The sequence below is a fragment of the Scyliorhinus canicula genome, chromosome 1, assembly GCF_902713615.1.
Source record: "Scyliorhinus canicula chromosome 1, sScyCan1.1, whole genome shotgun sequence".
Lineage (NCBI taxonomy): Eukaryota > Metazoa > Chordata > Chondrichthyes > Carcharhiniformes > Scyliorhinidae > Scyliorhinus > Scyliorhinus canicula.
Genome location: NC_052146.1, coordinates 305382546 through 305399055, shown reverse-complemented (window position 1 = coordinate 305399055; position 16510 = coordinate 305382546). Strand labels below are relative to the sequence as shown.

Below are 16510 nucleotides of genomic sequence, written 5' to 3'. Positions count from 1 at the left end.
CCGCGGGCGGGCCTGTGCCATGGGGGCACCCTATTCCTCCGCTGGTGTAACAGTCCACGATGGCATGCGCGGAGATGACCCCCCCCACCCCCCCCGCGCATGCGCTGGGATGAAACCAGCACACGGTGGCACTCCCGTGCATGCACCAACTCGCGCCGGCCGGCAGAGGCCCCTCGGTGCCGGTGGGATGGTGCCAAGCCCCTTCCACACTGGTCAGCACGGAGCAAACCAGTCCAGCGCCGGCCTAGCCCCAGAAGGTGCAGAGGATTCCGCACCGTCAGGGTGGCCCGAAGCCGGAGTGGTTCACGCCACTCCTTGGCGCCGGAGTTTCCCGCCCCACCGGGTTCCGAAGAATCACGCCCAAGAAGTTTGAATTGAAACAAATTCATTTTACATGACTAAACTTGATTAGGTTCACACACTTTACTGCGTAACAGATACTAAACTAATAATACTGAATCTGTAGTACAGTAATCGTTATTCTAACTAATAAACTGCACTATGACTTAACCTCGTGCTATATCTCTACAATCAATTCACACTCCACTTATCAACATCTTCTCCCAGAATTCCTCGAGATGCTGACTGTCTGCAATGAATTAGTAACGCCATCTAGTGTTTGATTTACACATAGTTTCAGATGCAAACCCTTTACTACACTGGCATTATACATATCATTACTGTGTTTTTTTTTGCCGGCGGCAACCACAACTGGTCGCTGCCAACATGAACAACACTCGACAGGTAAGTGTGGGGGCTGTGGGTGGGGGTCGGAGAGGGGATCGAGCACCACGGACGTGCTCAGGAGGGGACTGGCCCGCGATCGGTGCCCACCGATCGTCGGGCCGGCATCTCTAAGTGACGCACACTTTCCCCTTCACCGCCCCGCAAGATCAAGCCGCCACGTCTTGCGGGGCAGCGGAGGGGAAGACGGCAACCGCGCTTGCGCTGGTTGGAGCCGGCCAACCTGCGCATGCGCGGCTGAGGTCACTTAGGCACCGCCGGCCACGTCATTCTCGACGCGCCGCTTTGACGGAAGCGTCATGGCCCGGCAGCCGAGGTTCCCGCAATGCCGCTCCTAGCCCCACCGGGGGGGGGTGAGGGGGGGGGGGGGTGTGGCGGAGAATAGGGGGTGAGGAGCGGTCTCCGATGCTGGAGTGAAACACTCCGGGTTTCACTCCCGCATCGGCCGTTGCGGAGAATTTCGCCCCAAGGTTTTTGAATGTTGTTTGAGCTGCACTCACCCAGGCAGTGGGCAGTATTCCATCACACTCCTGACTTGTGCCTTGTAGATGGTGGACAATCTGTTGGGAGTCAGGGGGTGAGTTACTCACCGCAGAATTCACAGCCTCTGCCTATAGTAACTGCAGCTGTGCCTGGTGTCGATGATTTCTGGTGAATTGTGACAACCCCCAGGATTTGTACATTATTACGGCAATAGGGGTGGTTCGACTCTCTCTTGCTGGAAGTGATCTTTGTCTGGCATTTGTGTGGCTAAAATGTTGCTTTCCACTCAGTGAATATCCTTTATTGTGGAAGTTAACTGTGAGCATGATGGTACTGACTCAGTGTGGTTCTTATACCTGCTGGTATAGTTGACAATACTCTCATGACCAAACCAAACCCAGTTCAAGGTTTTGAGCATGAAATCTTAGTTAATGTTGGAGTGCGGTAGTGATTGAAATCGGAATGGTCAGCATTGCCATTCCTCTGATAAGATATTCACCAAAATGCAGTCGGCCTGTTTTGATGCTCTCGGTGGATGTTGACGGTGAACGAGTTTCCCGGGTACATTTCTCACTGCCAAGATTAAAACCAGACACTGATCAGTGACTGCATCACAGTCCATAGGCTGTGTTCTTTGGGAGCTTGCTGTGCTTGATCTGGATTCTGCATTTCCTATATTACACCAGTGACCACACTTCAAAAGTGCGTTATTGGCTGGAAAGCTGGTTGGGATTCCCTGAGCTCATGAATGGCACAATTTAAATGAATGAAAGGGAGGTCGCCGGGTTGGAGATCGACCGGAGATGAGGAACATAGAACATAGAACATAGATCACTACAGCGCAGTATGGGCCCTTCGGCCCTCGATGTTGCGCCGTCCTGTGAAACCATCTGAAGCCTATCTGACCTACACTATTCCATTTTCATCCATATGTCTATCCAGTGACCACTTAAATGCCCTTAAAGTTGGCGAGTCTACTACTGTTGCAGGCAGGGCGTTCCACACCCCTACTACTCTCTGAGTAAAGAAACTGCCTCTGACATCTGTCCTATATCTATCACCCCTCAATTTAAAGCTATGTCCCCTCGTGTTGGTCATCACCATCCGAGGAAAAAGACTCTCACTGTCCACCCTATCTAACCCTCGGACTATCTGATATGTCTCTATTAAGTCACCTCTCAGCCTTCTCCTCTCTAACGAAAACAACCTCAAGTCCCTGAGGCTTTCCTCATAAGACCTTCCCTCCATACCAGGCAACATCCTAGTAAATCTCCTCTGAACCCTTTCCAAAGCTTCCACATCCTTCCTATAATGTGGTGACCAGAACTGCACGCAGTACTCCAGGTGCGGCCGCACCAGAGTTATGTACAGCTGCAGCATGACCTTGTGGCTCCGAAACTCAATCCCCCTGCTGATAAAGGCTAGCACACCATATGCCTTCTTAACAGCCCTATTAACCTGGGTGGCAACTTTCAGGGGTTTATGTACCTGGATGCCGAGATCTCTGTTCATCTACACTACCAAGAATCTTGCCATTAGCCCAGTACTCTGCATTCCTGTTACTCCTTCCAAAGTGAACCACCTCACACTTTTCCGCATTAAACTCCATCTGCCACCTCTCAGCCCAGCTCTGCAGCTTATCTATGTCCCTCTGTATCCTATAACATCCTTCAGCACTATCCACAACTCCACCGACCTTCGTGTCATCTGCAAATTTACTAACCCATCCTTCTACACCCTCTTCCAGGTCATTTATAAAAATGACAAACAGCAGTGGCCCCAAAACAGATCCTTGCGGTACACCACTAGTAACTGAACTCCAGGATGAACATTTGCCATCAACCACCACCCTCTGTCTTCTTTCAGCTAGCCAATTACTGATCCAAACCGCTAAATCACCGTCAATCCCATACTTCCTTATTTTCTGCCATAGCCTACCATGGGGAACATTATCAAACGCCTTACTGAAATCCATATACACCACATCAACCGCTTTACCCTCATCCACCTGTTTGGTCACCTTCTCAAAAAACTCAATAAGGTTTGTGTGGCTTGACCTACCCTTCACAAAACCGTGTTGACTATCGCTAATCAACTTGTTCTTTTCAAGATGATTATAAACCCTATCTCTTATAAACTTTTCCAACATTTTACCCACAACCGAAGTAAGGCTCACAGGTCTATAATTACCAGGGTTGTCTCTACTCCCCTTCTTGAACAAGGGGACAACATTTGCTATCCTCCAGTCTTCGGGCACTATCCCTGTCGACAAAGATGACATAAAGATCAAGGACAAAGGCTCTGCAATCTCCTCCCTGGCTTCCCAGAGAATCCTAGGATAAATCCCATCTGGCCCAGGGGACTTATCTATTTTAACATTTTCCAAAATTGCTAACACCTCCTCCTTTTGAACCTCAATTCCATCTAGCCTGGTCGACTGAACCTGAACTCAGGAAGTGAAACCACGCTGAGTTACGCTTCCCCGTGATGCGTGTGTCAACACCAAACCCCACCCTCACTACCACCCTCACCCCCACACCACCCTCACCACCCCCTCACCCTCACTACCACCCTCACCCCCACACCACCCTCACCCCCACACCACTCTCACCACCACCCCCACCCTCACCACCACCCCCACCCTCACAACCACCCTCACCCCCACACCACCCTCACCCCCACACCACCCTCACCCCCACACCACCCTCACCACCACCCTCACCACTGCCCCCACCCTCACCACCACCCCTACCCTCACCCCACACCACCCTTACCACTGTGTCCACCCTCACCACTACCCCGGTCACTCTCACACCATCCTTACCACTACCCCCACGCTCACCACCACCTCTATCTCACCACCACCCTCACCCTCACACCATCCCCGGCCCGCAATATATTCCTGCATCTTGCCTTGTTTCTTGCAGGGCCTGCTGGTGTTGGCTCGGGTCCATCTGGTATCCCCACCCCCAGCCAGTACCACAGCTGGAGCCCCACCCCCGTGAGCCAAGCAGCGATGATGAGAGCAGCTCGGACGCGGCCCTCGATAAGAGACCCAGCTCACCCCGGAGCTCGTGTCCAGGGATGACACAGATTTCCCATCACAGCTGTCTCTCCAACACCCTCCACCATCCCAGAGACACTCACCTTGGTCGGGCACTTTAGTGAAGAGGCTCCTGGGACACTATCTGGTGTTCACCACACAGCTGATCCGGTACAACAGGTGGAGGGAGGAACACCGGAGGGGGCAGAGGGTCGGAGGGTGGGCCGACCCCAGGAACTAGCTGCCGCCCAGATGGGTTTCGGGGTTCTGGAAAGGATAGTCCCATCTATAATGGAGATGCAGTTGCAGAGCAGGGACCACATGAGGGGTTGTCGGTGAGCCTCCAGTAAGTACAGTTGGAGGAGTTCAACTGCATGCAGGGGCAGGATATGGTGCTGAATTGCATGCCAACCACACCAACGCCGCATGGGTGGCGGCCGCGGTTGACGCAATGGGGGTGAGGGTTTTGACCATGGATCAGCATGTCCAAGACCTGGGGCATTCTGTGCAGGTGCTGGCTGAGGTCCAGGACAGGGTTGTTGACTCACAGGCAGCCACGTGCCAGAGCCACCTGGAAATTTCAGTGGCACTCCTGAGTGCGGCCCAGTCACAACCGGTTATGACTGGGAACGCTGCCGGCATTGCCCAGGTGCTGGCCAGCGTGGCCCAGGCACAGAGGGAGGTGGCCCACTCCCAGAGGGAGATGGCACAGTCACTGGCTGATGTGACACAGGTCCGAAATGTGGTGACACAGTCAATGGGTGATGTGGCACAGTCCACTCCATGTGTTCCATGGCCACAAGTATGCAGACCTTGGTCGAGACCAGAGCGGGCCTCCAGGACTGGCAGCACTGGGTGGCGGGGGGCCTCAGGGGATAACTCCGCTCGCACCCCCATCCCATGGAGTAGCCCACTGGTCATCAGGCTCCCCAAGGGATGAGGAGGTGAGGGGACCCGTGCGGGTGACTCCCGCAGTGGAGGTGCCAGAACATTGCAGCACCATGGACTACTCCTCCTGTCCCTGGTACATCTAGTGGGCAGCGGGCAGAACAGCGCAGCACCACATTACCTGGGACACCTGAGCATCAGCCAGGCCCATCCAGGCCCGGTCACCCAAGAAGACCAACAGGGACCCAGGTGACAGGGTGGAAATGACAGTAGGCAGCCTCCACTCCTACTGTACCATATAGGGATCCAGCTAGATGTGGTGTTAGGGCCCGTAAGGTCAGAAAGTTAGACACGAGTTATGTTGACATGGGTTCAGGACACAGTTTAGTGATTGGGGCTGGAGCACAAATCTGTAAATATTGGTGCCGAGCTCCATCACAGCCACTGCCCTCTCCTCGGCCTCTCCCGCCTCTTGTGGGGCCTTTTCCTCTGAGGGAGTGTGGGCCAAGTATCTGGGATGTTCCCTCCAGTTTTCTGCTGTTTCTGGTGTTTATGGGCCGCCTTATCCTGGAAAGGACACAGTGAGACACTGGGAGGTACGTTTTACGGGGTTGCGTGTAACTGATGGCATGTGTGTGCAAGGCTCCTGGCTGAAGAGGCCAATGCAGGTGTTGAGGATACGTGGAGGGTGGGTGGGTTGTAAGGGAAATACACGCAGGTGGGGTATTGTTGTCCTCCAGGTGATTGCGGGGTGATGTGAGGAGTGAGGGACGGGAGCGATGCCAAGGGCACAGAGGTGATGACTCACCTGCGCTGCCCTAAGGACATGGTCCATCTCCTTTCAGCATTGCCTGTCCACCTGATGATGCTGGCAGCACTGACACCCTCGCCACCTCACCCCAGGAACTGCTGATAAGGGCACGCGTGAGCCTCCACCCCACCCTGGGGAAGAGACCATAAGATATAGGAGCAGAATTAGGCCACTCGTTCATTGAGTCTGCTCCGCCATTCAAACATGGCTGATATTTTTCTCATCCCCATTCTCCTGCCTTCTCCCCATAACCCCTGATCCCCTCATTATTCAAGAACCTATCTATCTCTGTCTTATAGACACTCAGTGATTTGGCCTCCACAGCCTTCTGCGGCAAAGAGTTCCACAGATTCACCACCTTCTGGCTGAAGAAATTCCTCCTCATCTCTGTTTTAAAGGATCATCTCTTTAGTCTGAGATGGTGTCCTCTGCTTCTAGTTTTTCCTACAAGTGGAAACATTCTCTCCACATCCACTCTATCCAGGCCTGTAAGTTTCAATAATGAGAAGGATGATCCCTCTCATCCTTCTAAGCTCCAACGAGTACAGACCCACAGACCTCAACCAATCTTCATACAACAAGCTCTTCATTCCAGGGATCATTCTTGTGAACCTCCTCTGGACCCTTTCCAAGGCCAGCACATCCTTCCTTAGATACGGGGCCAAAAACTGCTCACAATACATAAATGGGGTCTGGCCAGAGCCTGATACAACCTGAGAAGTACATCCCAGGTCTTGTATTCTAGCCCTCGAGACATGAATGCTAACATTGCATTTGCCATCCTAACTGCCGACTGAACCTGCACATTAACCTTAAGAGAATCATGTACAAGGACTCCCAAGTCCCTTTGTGCTTCTGATTTCCTAAGCATCTTCCTATTTAGAAGACAGTCTATGCCTCCACATCTCCATCCAAAGTGCACATCCTCACACTTTTCCATATTGTATTCAATCTGCCACTTCTTTGCCCACTCTCCTAACCTGTCCAAGTCCTTCTGCAGCCCCCTTGCTTCCTCAATACTACCTGTCCCTCTACAGATCTTTGTATCATCTGCAAACTTAGCAACAGTGCCTTCAGTTCCTTCTTCCAGGTCATTAATGTATATTGTGAAAAGTTGTGGTCCCAGCTCCGACCCCTGAGGCACACCACTAGTCACCGGCTGCCATCCTCAAAAAGACCCCTTTATCCCCACTCTGCCTTCTGCCAGTCAGCCAATCCTCTATCCATGCCAGGATCTTACCCTTAACGCCATGGGGTCTTAACTTATTTAACAGTCTCCTATGCGGCACCTTGTCAAAGGCCTTCTGGAAATCTAAATAAATCACGTCCATTGGTTCTCCTTTGTCTAACTTCCTCGATACCTCCTTGTTATAACCTGCCTGCTTACCACTGGCTGGGGACTAATGGCAATCCCACAGTCCTTTGGGAGTATGAGCTTCCCCAATGAGGGGGCAGAGAAATCATTAGCAGATTCCCTGCATAAATAAAGCTGGCCAGTTTGGAACCGGCTAGAGGAGAGTGAGCAGCAAGGGAAGTTACTGCTGCTGTTGTGTATGTTGTTGTAAATAAATGTTATTTCTTTCTATCCTTCAACTCGTGCTGGATTCTTCGTGGCCCTCACAAAACTGGCGACGAGGTTTAAAGTGAATAGCTGTCTACACTGCTGAAGCCACCTCCATGGATTTTTGTTGGATACAGGTTGGAAGTTGTTTTCTATCACACCATGCCTGTGTGTGGATGTTTGGATGTTTTTGATGCTGCGCTGGAAAGCTGGAACCAGTACGCACAATAGATGCATTACTATATCCGGGCAAACAACATCACCGAAAACGAGTGCCAGGTGGTCATTTTGCTCAACCCCTGCGGCCCGCATACGTTTGGGGTGATTAGGAGCCTTATGTACCCAGCTGCGTCAGACACCAAAACATTTGATGAACTTGTGAACTTAGTGGGGCAACATTTTAACCCAATCCCATCCACGATAGTCCAACGTTACTGGTTTAATACCGCTGAGAGGACCCCAGGAGAATCCCATGCCGACTTTCTATCCAGGCTACGCAGGATTGCGGAGTACTGTGACTATGGTGAGACCTTGTCAGAAATGTTACGCGCCCGTTTGGTTTGAGGTATTAACAATGCGGCCACCCAGAGGAAGTTGTTAGCCGAACCAACATTGACTTTTCAACAGGCCATTCAAATAGTATTGCCCCGAGAGAGCGCAGAACGGGGAGTGCAGGAGCTACAGGGAATGGAGTTGCATGCCTTGGGGCGCAACCCCTTCCGTCCGAAAGCGTCCTCCTGCACCCCTGCTGTATCTTGGACGAGGCGACGTCCGGATCGATGCCAGTGGCCATCGGTCATTCCTCCCCGAAGGGAGCCTTCTCCAGAACCAATGGATGAGGAGCCATGTCCGTGTCAGACGTGTGGGCGCCGACCGCGTGACGGATGCCGGTCCTGGGGACGCCAGAGGCGCCGTCATTCCAACAGAAACTGGGGCCAGCCGAGAGGCCGTACCTTTCATTTGGATGAACCTGCGGCGACTACTCCCGAGGACGTGGAGACGGAGGATGACTGCCTGCAGCTGCATTGTGTGGCAGCTCCCTGTGTGGCCCCCATTAAGTTGACAGTACGGGCCAATGATCAGCCGCTTGAGATGGAGTTGGACACTGGCGCAGCGGTCTCCGTGATCACCCAGAGGACATTCGACCGCATCAAGCAGGGTATACAGACCCTTACATTAACCAACACACAGGCCATGTTGGCCACCTACATGGGGCAACCATTGGACATTGCAGGAACTACGATGACCCCTGTTGTTTATGGACGCCAGGAGGGACGTTTCCCACTTATTGTGGTGCGCGGCCATGGGCCCAGCCTGTTGGGTCGGGACTGGTTGCGCCACTTGCGGCTGCAGAGGCAGCACATCCTCCAAACAGTTTCTGGAGGGTTAACTGAGGTGCTAGGACGATACCCAGATGTATTCCAGCCTGGTTTGGGGAAAATAAAAGGGGCTGTAGCACGTATCCAAGTCGAACCAGGAGCAATGCCGCGCTATTTCCGGGCGCGCCCGGTGCCTTATGCCTTGCTCGAGAAGGTAGAAGGGGAGCTCACTTGTTTGGTGACTTTGGGCATTATCAGGCCTGTCCGTTTCGCTGATTGGGCAGCACCAATTGTACCTGTAATTAAGCCAGATACCACAGTTTTCTTGTGCGGCAACTATAAACGTACAGTGAATACGGCTTCCCGACTCGACCGATACCCAATGCCTCTCATAGAGGATCTCTACGTGAAGCTTGCAGGCGGACTCTCGTTCACAAAGTTAGATACGAGTCATGCCTACCTACAGTTGGAGCTGGACCCTGCCTCCTGGCCATATGTAACAATTAATACACACTGGGGCCATTATGAATAAACACGTTTGCCCTTTGGAGTATCCTCTGCCTGCACAATTTTTCAACACGTTATTGAGGGCATTTTGAGAGGTTTACCGCGTGTTGCTGTTTACTTGGATGATGTTTTGATTACAGGGACATCAGAGCAGGAACATTTGGAAAATTTGGAGGCTGTCCTTCGGCGCTTTTCAGAGGCTGGATTTTGTTTACGTTGCACAAAGTGCGTCTTTCAGGCGAAGGAAGTAGTCTACCTGGGTTATTGGGTGGACAGCGAAGGTTTGCACCCCATCGTAGAGAAGGTGCGCGCCCCCGACAGGCCCCCGCCCCGACTGACACTTCGCATCTTCGTTCATTTCTCGGCCTCGTAATCTATTACGGGAAGTTCCTCCCCATCTGGCAACTACGCTGGCCCCGTTGCACCTTCAGCAAAAGAAGAATCACACCTGGGATTGGGGTCAGCCACAAGAAACCGCTTTCCGGCGGGTAAAACAACAATTGTCTTTGTCTGGGATACTAACCCACTATGATCCTGGAAAGCCTTTGCTCGTCACATGTGATGCATCCCCGTATGGTATTGGGGCCGTCCTGTCCCACAAAACGGAGAACGGGGCTGAGCGGCCGATAGCTTTCGCCTCCCGCACATTGACTGCAGCGGAAAAAAAGTAACGCAGATCAAGAAGGAGGGCCTGGCAGTGGTCTTTGCGGTGAAACGCTTCCACCAGTACGATTATGGCCGCCACTTCACTATCATGACTGATCATAAGCCTCTGCTGGGACTTTTCAGAGAAGATAAGCCAATACCGCCCATTGCTTCCGCACGGATCCAGCGCTGGGCTTTGTTGCTCGCTGCATACGAGTATTCTCTGGAGCACAAACCAGGAACCCAGATAGGGAATGCCGACGCACTGAGCCAATTGCCTTTATCGACTGGCCCCATGCCGACCCCCACGATCGGTGAGGTGGTTGCAACCCTAAGTTTTATGGACACCTTGCCTGTCACGGCATCACAGATCCGTGAGTGGACCCAGACGGAGCCAGTCCTGTCAAAGGTTCAGCACATAGTCCTGTATGGTGGGCAGCATACACAGCTCCCAGGCGAGTTGCGGGCATTTTCCTCCAAGCTGTCAGAATTCAGCGTGGAAGACGGCATCCTTTTGTGGGGGACGCATGTGATTGTCCCGGAAAAAGGACAGGAGCTGATACTGAGAGACTTGCACAATGGGCATCCAGGTGTGACCAAAATGAAAATGTTGGGCCGGAGTTATATCTGGTGGCCAGGCCTTGACACCGACATTGAGAAGGTGGACCAAAACTGCTCCATTTGCCAGGAGTATCAGAAGCTTCCGCCTGCCCCTACATCACTGGGAATGGCCAGGGCAGCCTTGGGCGCGCTTGCATGTGGATTTCGCCGGCCCTTTTCAAGGATCCATGTTCCTTCTATTAATCGATGCCCAGTCTAAATGGCTAGAGGTGCACAAGATGGTAGGCACAACGTCCTGCGCAACAATCGATAAGATGCGTTTGTCATTCAGTATACATGGCCTCCCCGAGGTGCTGGTCACGGACAATGGCACTCCGTTCACAAGTGAGGAGTTTGCGAGGTTCATGAAGATGAACGGCAAACGCCATATCCGCACCGCTCCATACCACCCGGCTTCCAATGGGTTGGCGGAGCGCGCAGTGCTGACATTCAAACGAGGCCGAAAGAAGCAGTCTTCCGGGTCGATGGGCACGACTGGCTCGTTTTTTGTTTTCATATAGGACCACACCACAAGCGGTGACTGGGGTAGCTCCCGCAGAACTCATAATGGGCCGGAGACTTCGCACCCGCCTTAGCATGATCTTTGGCGTAAAAGTGCGCCGCACACAAGAACAGCAGGGACATGGTTTTTCTCGGCATCGGCCGATTTGGCAGTTTGTGCCCGGTGACCCAGTGTTCGTTTGGAATTTTGCTGGTGGTGCCCAGTGGGTCCCTGGCGTAATCTTTCGCCAAACGGGCCCTATCTCTTACCAGGTGCAAGCCCATGGTTGTCACCAGCGCAAGCATGTAGACCACGTTCGGTACAAAATACCATCCCTTCCAAAGATTCCCTGCCCCAGGAGCTAATTTCTACAGCCACAGAGACCAGACACAATGGAAGGTATTCCTCACAATCTTCCTCCGGTGCCTCACTCAAAGTCTGCGCAGGTCGTTGCAGAACCGTGTGGAGATAAATACACCGAGATGACGGAGGTAGCAGACTCCTACTCAGAGATGGAGACATAGGACGCCTCAGAGGGGGAATCGTTGTGTCCACGGGCCGTGGATGAACAACCATTACGCCGTTCATCACGGAAGCGTCGTTCTCCGTCTCGTTACACGCCGCCCCATCCAGCGCCTTGTGCAAATGGTGTCCGGCCTGCGGCAAAACGAGTCCGACACCCTCCTTCGCCAGGGCCTCCGATGGATACCTTGGACTTTGGGGGGGGAAGGATGTTATAAACTGCCTGCTTACCACTGGCTGGCGACTAATAGCATCCCACAGTCCTTTGGGAGTATGAGCTTCCCCAATGAGGGGCGGAGAAATCATTAGCAGATTCCCTACATAATTAAAGCTGGCCAGTTTGGAACCGGCTCGAGGAGAGTGAGCAGCAAGGGAAGTTGCTGCTGCTGCTGCTGTTGTGTATATGTTGTTGCAAAGAAATGTTATTTCTTTCTATACTTCAACTCGTGCTGGATTCTTCGTGACCCTCACAAAACTCCTCAAAGAACTCCCAAGTACTTCCAAGTACTCCACAATCTCATCTTTAATAATGGTTTCTAAAATCTTACCAACGACCGCAGTCAGCCTAACCGGCCTATAATTTCCCATCTTCTACCTCCCTCCCTCTGTCCATCCTCCCCTCAATAACATCCAGCTTTCGGTCAATCTCCAACTTCCGGAAGCTTGGGAAAGGTCTTTGTGCAGCCATCTCCTTGGCTGGAATGACAGTCTGTGGCGAGTGCAGTGCCTACAAGCAGCTCCAGCTTGTTCTGCTATTGATGTGCATTCCGAGCCCAGCGAATCAGATGGCAGTGAGGAAAAACAATGGCTCGGGCTGCACGTGGGCAATGTGCTGGCCCATCTCCCTGACCTGAATTTATCCTGGTCGTTTCTCCCAGTGGGAACACGCAGTTCCTGCGATTCAACTCCGGGTGGAGTACTTAGTCCTCAGAATGGAGAATGTAGCCCAAGGTAAATAGTACAGGAGGAGGCCATTCAGCATCTCTAACTTGTTCTTGCCATTCAACTGGATCACAGCAAATCGATCTGTATTGTAAACTCAATTTCCCCAACTTCATTCTGTAATCCTCAATAGCCTTGCCTAATAAAAATCGAGCAATCTCAGTTTTGTAATTTTCATTTGACCCCAATCTCTGGTTTTCGGAGAAATGTTTTCCAGGCTTCTACAATGTGAAGCAAGTACAGCCTGCCCCGAATTTTCATTCTGTGCCCCTTTGTTCTGGTCTCCTCCACCTGAGATAATGGTTTACATCTCCCCATCCTTTCAGATACTCTGGTCACCTTAAACACTTCACTAAGTCAGATGATCAGAAGATATAGGAGCAGAATAAGGCCATTCAGCCCATCGAGTCTGCTCAGCCATTCTATCATGAAAATGAAATGAAAAATGAAAATCGCTTATTGTCACGAGTAGGCTTCAATGAAGTTACTGTGAAAAGCCCCTAGTCGCCATATTCCGGCGCCTGTCCGGGAAGGCTGGTACAGGAATTGAACCGTGCTGCTGGCCTGCTTGGTCTGCTTTAAAAGCCAGCGATTTAGCTGAGTGAGCTAAACCAGCCCCTGATTGGCTGATATGTTCCTCATCTGCTCCCTGCAATGTATCAGACCAAGAGCTGGATTGCAAAATCAGCTAGAGCATCTCCTCCCCAAAACACATGACCAAGGAGTGGGAGTAGGTAATTTCGCCTCCTGAGCCTAACACCCTCAATATGATCATGACTGATCCCATCCTGGTCTCAACTCCCCCGTCCTGCCCATTCTCCACAACCCTTCAACCCATTACCAATTAGAAATCTGTCTAACTCCTCCTTAAATTTACTCACTTCCCAGCATCCAACGCCTCTGGGGTAGGAAATTCCACAGATTCACAGACCTTTGGGAGAAGTAGTTTATTCCTCAAATCTGTTTTAAATTTGCTAATTCTAAAATTATTACCTCTAATTTTAGAATGCCCACAAGAGGAAGCATCCGCTCCATGTCTACTGTACCCATATCTTTTAGCATCTTGTATACCTTAATTAGATCTCCCCACATTCTTCTAAACGGTCGTGAGTATAGGTCGAAACTATTCAATCTTTCCTCATATACCTCGCGGTGAATGGTGTGATGTTATTTCAGGCTGTGGAAGTGGTTAAAGTTCTTTCCACAGTCTGTTCGCTGGAACCCTCTCATTCCAATGTGTGTGTGTCTCAGTGCTTTTCTAGTCATACTGTTTAAAATATTTTGAAGCAGACCGACAGTCAAAGATTTCTCCGTCTAGATTCAATGAGCGATGGGTCGTTAGGGCGGCATGGTAGCACAGTGGTTAGCACTGTTGCTTCACAGTGCCAGGGACCTGGGTTTGATTCCCGGCTTGGGTCACTGTCTCTGTGGAGTCGGCATGCTCTCTCCGTGTCTGCGTGGGTTTCCTCTGGGTGCTCTGGTTTCCTTCCACAGTCCAAAGATGTGCCGGTTAGGTGGATTGAACATGCTAAATTCTCCCTTAGTGCCCAAAAAGGTTAGGTGGGGTTACTGGGTTACGAGGATAAGGTGGAGGTGTGGACTTAAGTAGGGTGCTCTTTCCAAGGGCTGATGCAGACTCGTTGGGCCGAATGGCCACGTTCTGCACTGTAAATTCTATAATTCTATAGATTGTAGTTCTTTTGAGATAACGCCGTGCCTTATAATCTTTTGCAGTGATAGGAAAAATTATATACAACTTGATAGACCAGAGAAATAATTCAGCCATGTTTCTGGTCTAAAGGCAATGACAAATGGGACATTTGATGAAAAGCCTTGAACACAATGAGAATGTTTACAATGCAAGTTAATAATGTGGCTTTCACATGTTGCATTCAGTACATTTATTAGGGGTTGAGACAGTATAGGAATGTGTAACATTGCAGACAGAGCTTTTAGGCAGAGATTGACAAAAGGGATGTTATTTACAGTGTATAAAGAGTGACTCTCATTGACAAGCAACTAACTAGGTCATCAAGACTTTCACTGCATAATATATTATTTTTGGAATTTGACACTGAAGGTATTTCACTCCTGATTAATAGTGGAAAAAAGGCCGTAGGTAGTTTTCAGTTCACTAAGTAGGATGTTCTTCAGCGATTCTATTTCAAACAAAAAAAAGTGGTATTAGTTTGTGAGTATCTTTTCAGTCGTAGAGTCTGGATATATGCAGAGAAATTTCAGCCTCCCATCATAGCCCATTTGAAATAGAAAATTATCCCATGAACATTGATCAGTCATTTTAGTTATATGAATTCTATAAAACTCAAGTAACAAAAATTTTAAATAATTTCATCTTCAGCATGGCTGAGACCATCATCGATTGTTGTAAAAACCCATCTTTCACCGAGCTCCTTTCAGGAAGGAAATCTGCCGTCTCCACCTGGTTTGGCCAACATGTGGCTCCATCCCCACAGCAATAAAGTGGACTCTGCCATTCCAGAGGCAGCTCTATATGGCTTTATTCACAGCAAAGAACTGCATTCAGAGCGCATATATCAACAAGTAAATGATGAACTACTATGTCCCTAACTGGGACTCATTCCTTTTCAAATAACTCACAGCTGGACACACAAGGTCGGTGAATTTGCCCTTACATCTACAATAGGCCTCTAACATCTGTAGTAAAGTATTGTTATTTTCACAGTTTCAGCCTCAGGAACAGAGAGCTCTACCTTCCAGATACACTGTCACACATTGCAAATCAATTTGAATGAATGGAACGGTTATCTTTTTGGTCGATTCTTGGGATCCAGGTATTGCTGGCAAGGTTAGTATTTGCTTCCCATCTCCCACTGTCTTCAGACAATGCTGCTGGACCTTCTTCTTGAACCCGTGTTTTGAAAATTTGCTAACCCACTGCAGTGAGCCAATTACATTTATGCAACCAGAAAGCAGCCTGCGCATGGATGGTCCATTTCCTTCTTCAAAGAACATCAGTGAACAAGTCAGATCATTAAGGTAATCAGACAGGTTTTAAATCATTTTTTCCCTTTACAAGTCTATTCAGATCTAACCATTAACTACTTTGTTGAAGTTACAAAATATCTAACCTCGAAGGGCTTGAGGTTCATAAGGAGGAGGTGTTAGCAATTCTGGAAAGTATGAAAATAGATAAGTCCCCTGGGCCGGATGGGATTTATCCTCGGTTTCTCTGGGAAGATACGGAGGAGATTGCTGAGCCTTTGGCTTTGATCTTTAAGTCACCTTTGTCTACAGGAATAGTGCCAGAAGACTGGAGGATAGCAAATGTTGTCCCCTTGTTCAAGAAGGGGAGTAGAGACAACCCCGGTAACTATAGACCAGTGAGCCTTACTTCTGCTGTGGGCAAAGTATTGGAAAGGTTTATAAGAGATAGGATGTATAATCATCAGGAAATGAATAATTTGATTAGAGATAGTCTAGTTTTGTGAAGGGTAGGTTGTGCCTCACAAACCTTATTGAGTTCTTTTTGGAAGGTGACCAAACAGGTGGATGAGGGTAAAGCTGTTGATGTGGTGTATATGGATTTCAGTAAAATAGTAAAATATTTCAGAAAAATACTTTTCACTGTACCTCAGTACACGTGACAATAAACAAATCCAATCCAATCCAATCCAATCCAGTAAAGCGTTTGATAAGGTTCCCCACGGTAGGCTATTGCAGAAAATACGGAGGCATAGGTTTCAGGGTGATTTAGCAGTTTGGATCAGAAATTGGCTAGCTGTAAGAAGACAAAGGGTGATGGGAAATGTTCAGACTGGAGTCCAGTTACTAGTGGTGTACTACAAGGATCTGATTTGGGACCACTGCTGTTTGTCATTTTTATAAATGACCTGGAGGAGGGTGTAGAAGGATGGGTGATTACATTTACAGGTTACACTAAAGTCGGTGGAATTGTGGACAG

The 16510-nt window shown here is 50.1% G+C and overlaps 1 protein-coding gene across 3 annotated transcripts in view; it reads right to left on the bottom strand.

Annotated features, from left to right (window-relative positions):
* Positions 1 to 14453: 14453 nt before the first annotated feature.
* LOC119976410 (VIP peptides-like) overlaps positions 14454 to 16510 on the bottom strand; it is a 29329-nt gene continuing 27272 nt past the window's right edge. For all 3 annotated transcript variants that reach the window (XM_038816944.1, XM_038816937.1, XM_038816951.1), the window contains one exon: positions 14454 to 14726. In XM_038816944.1, the coding sequence (XP_038672872.1) occupies positions 14718 to 14726 (9 nt within the window). In that variant the 3' untranslated portion in view covers positions 14454 to 14717. The remainder of the gene's footprint in view (positions 14727 to 16510) is intronic.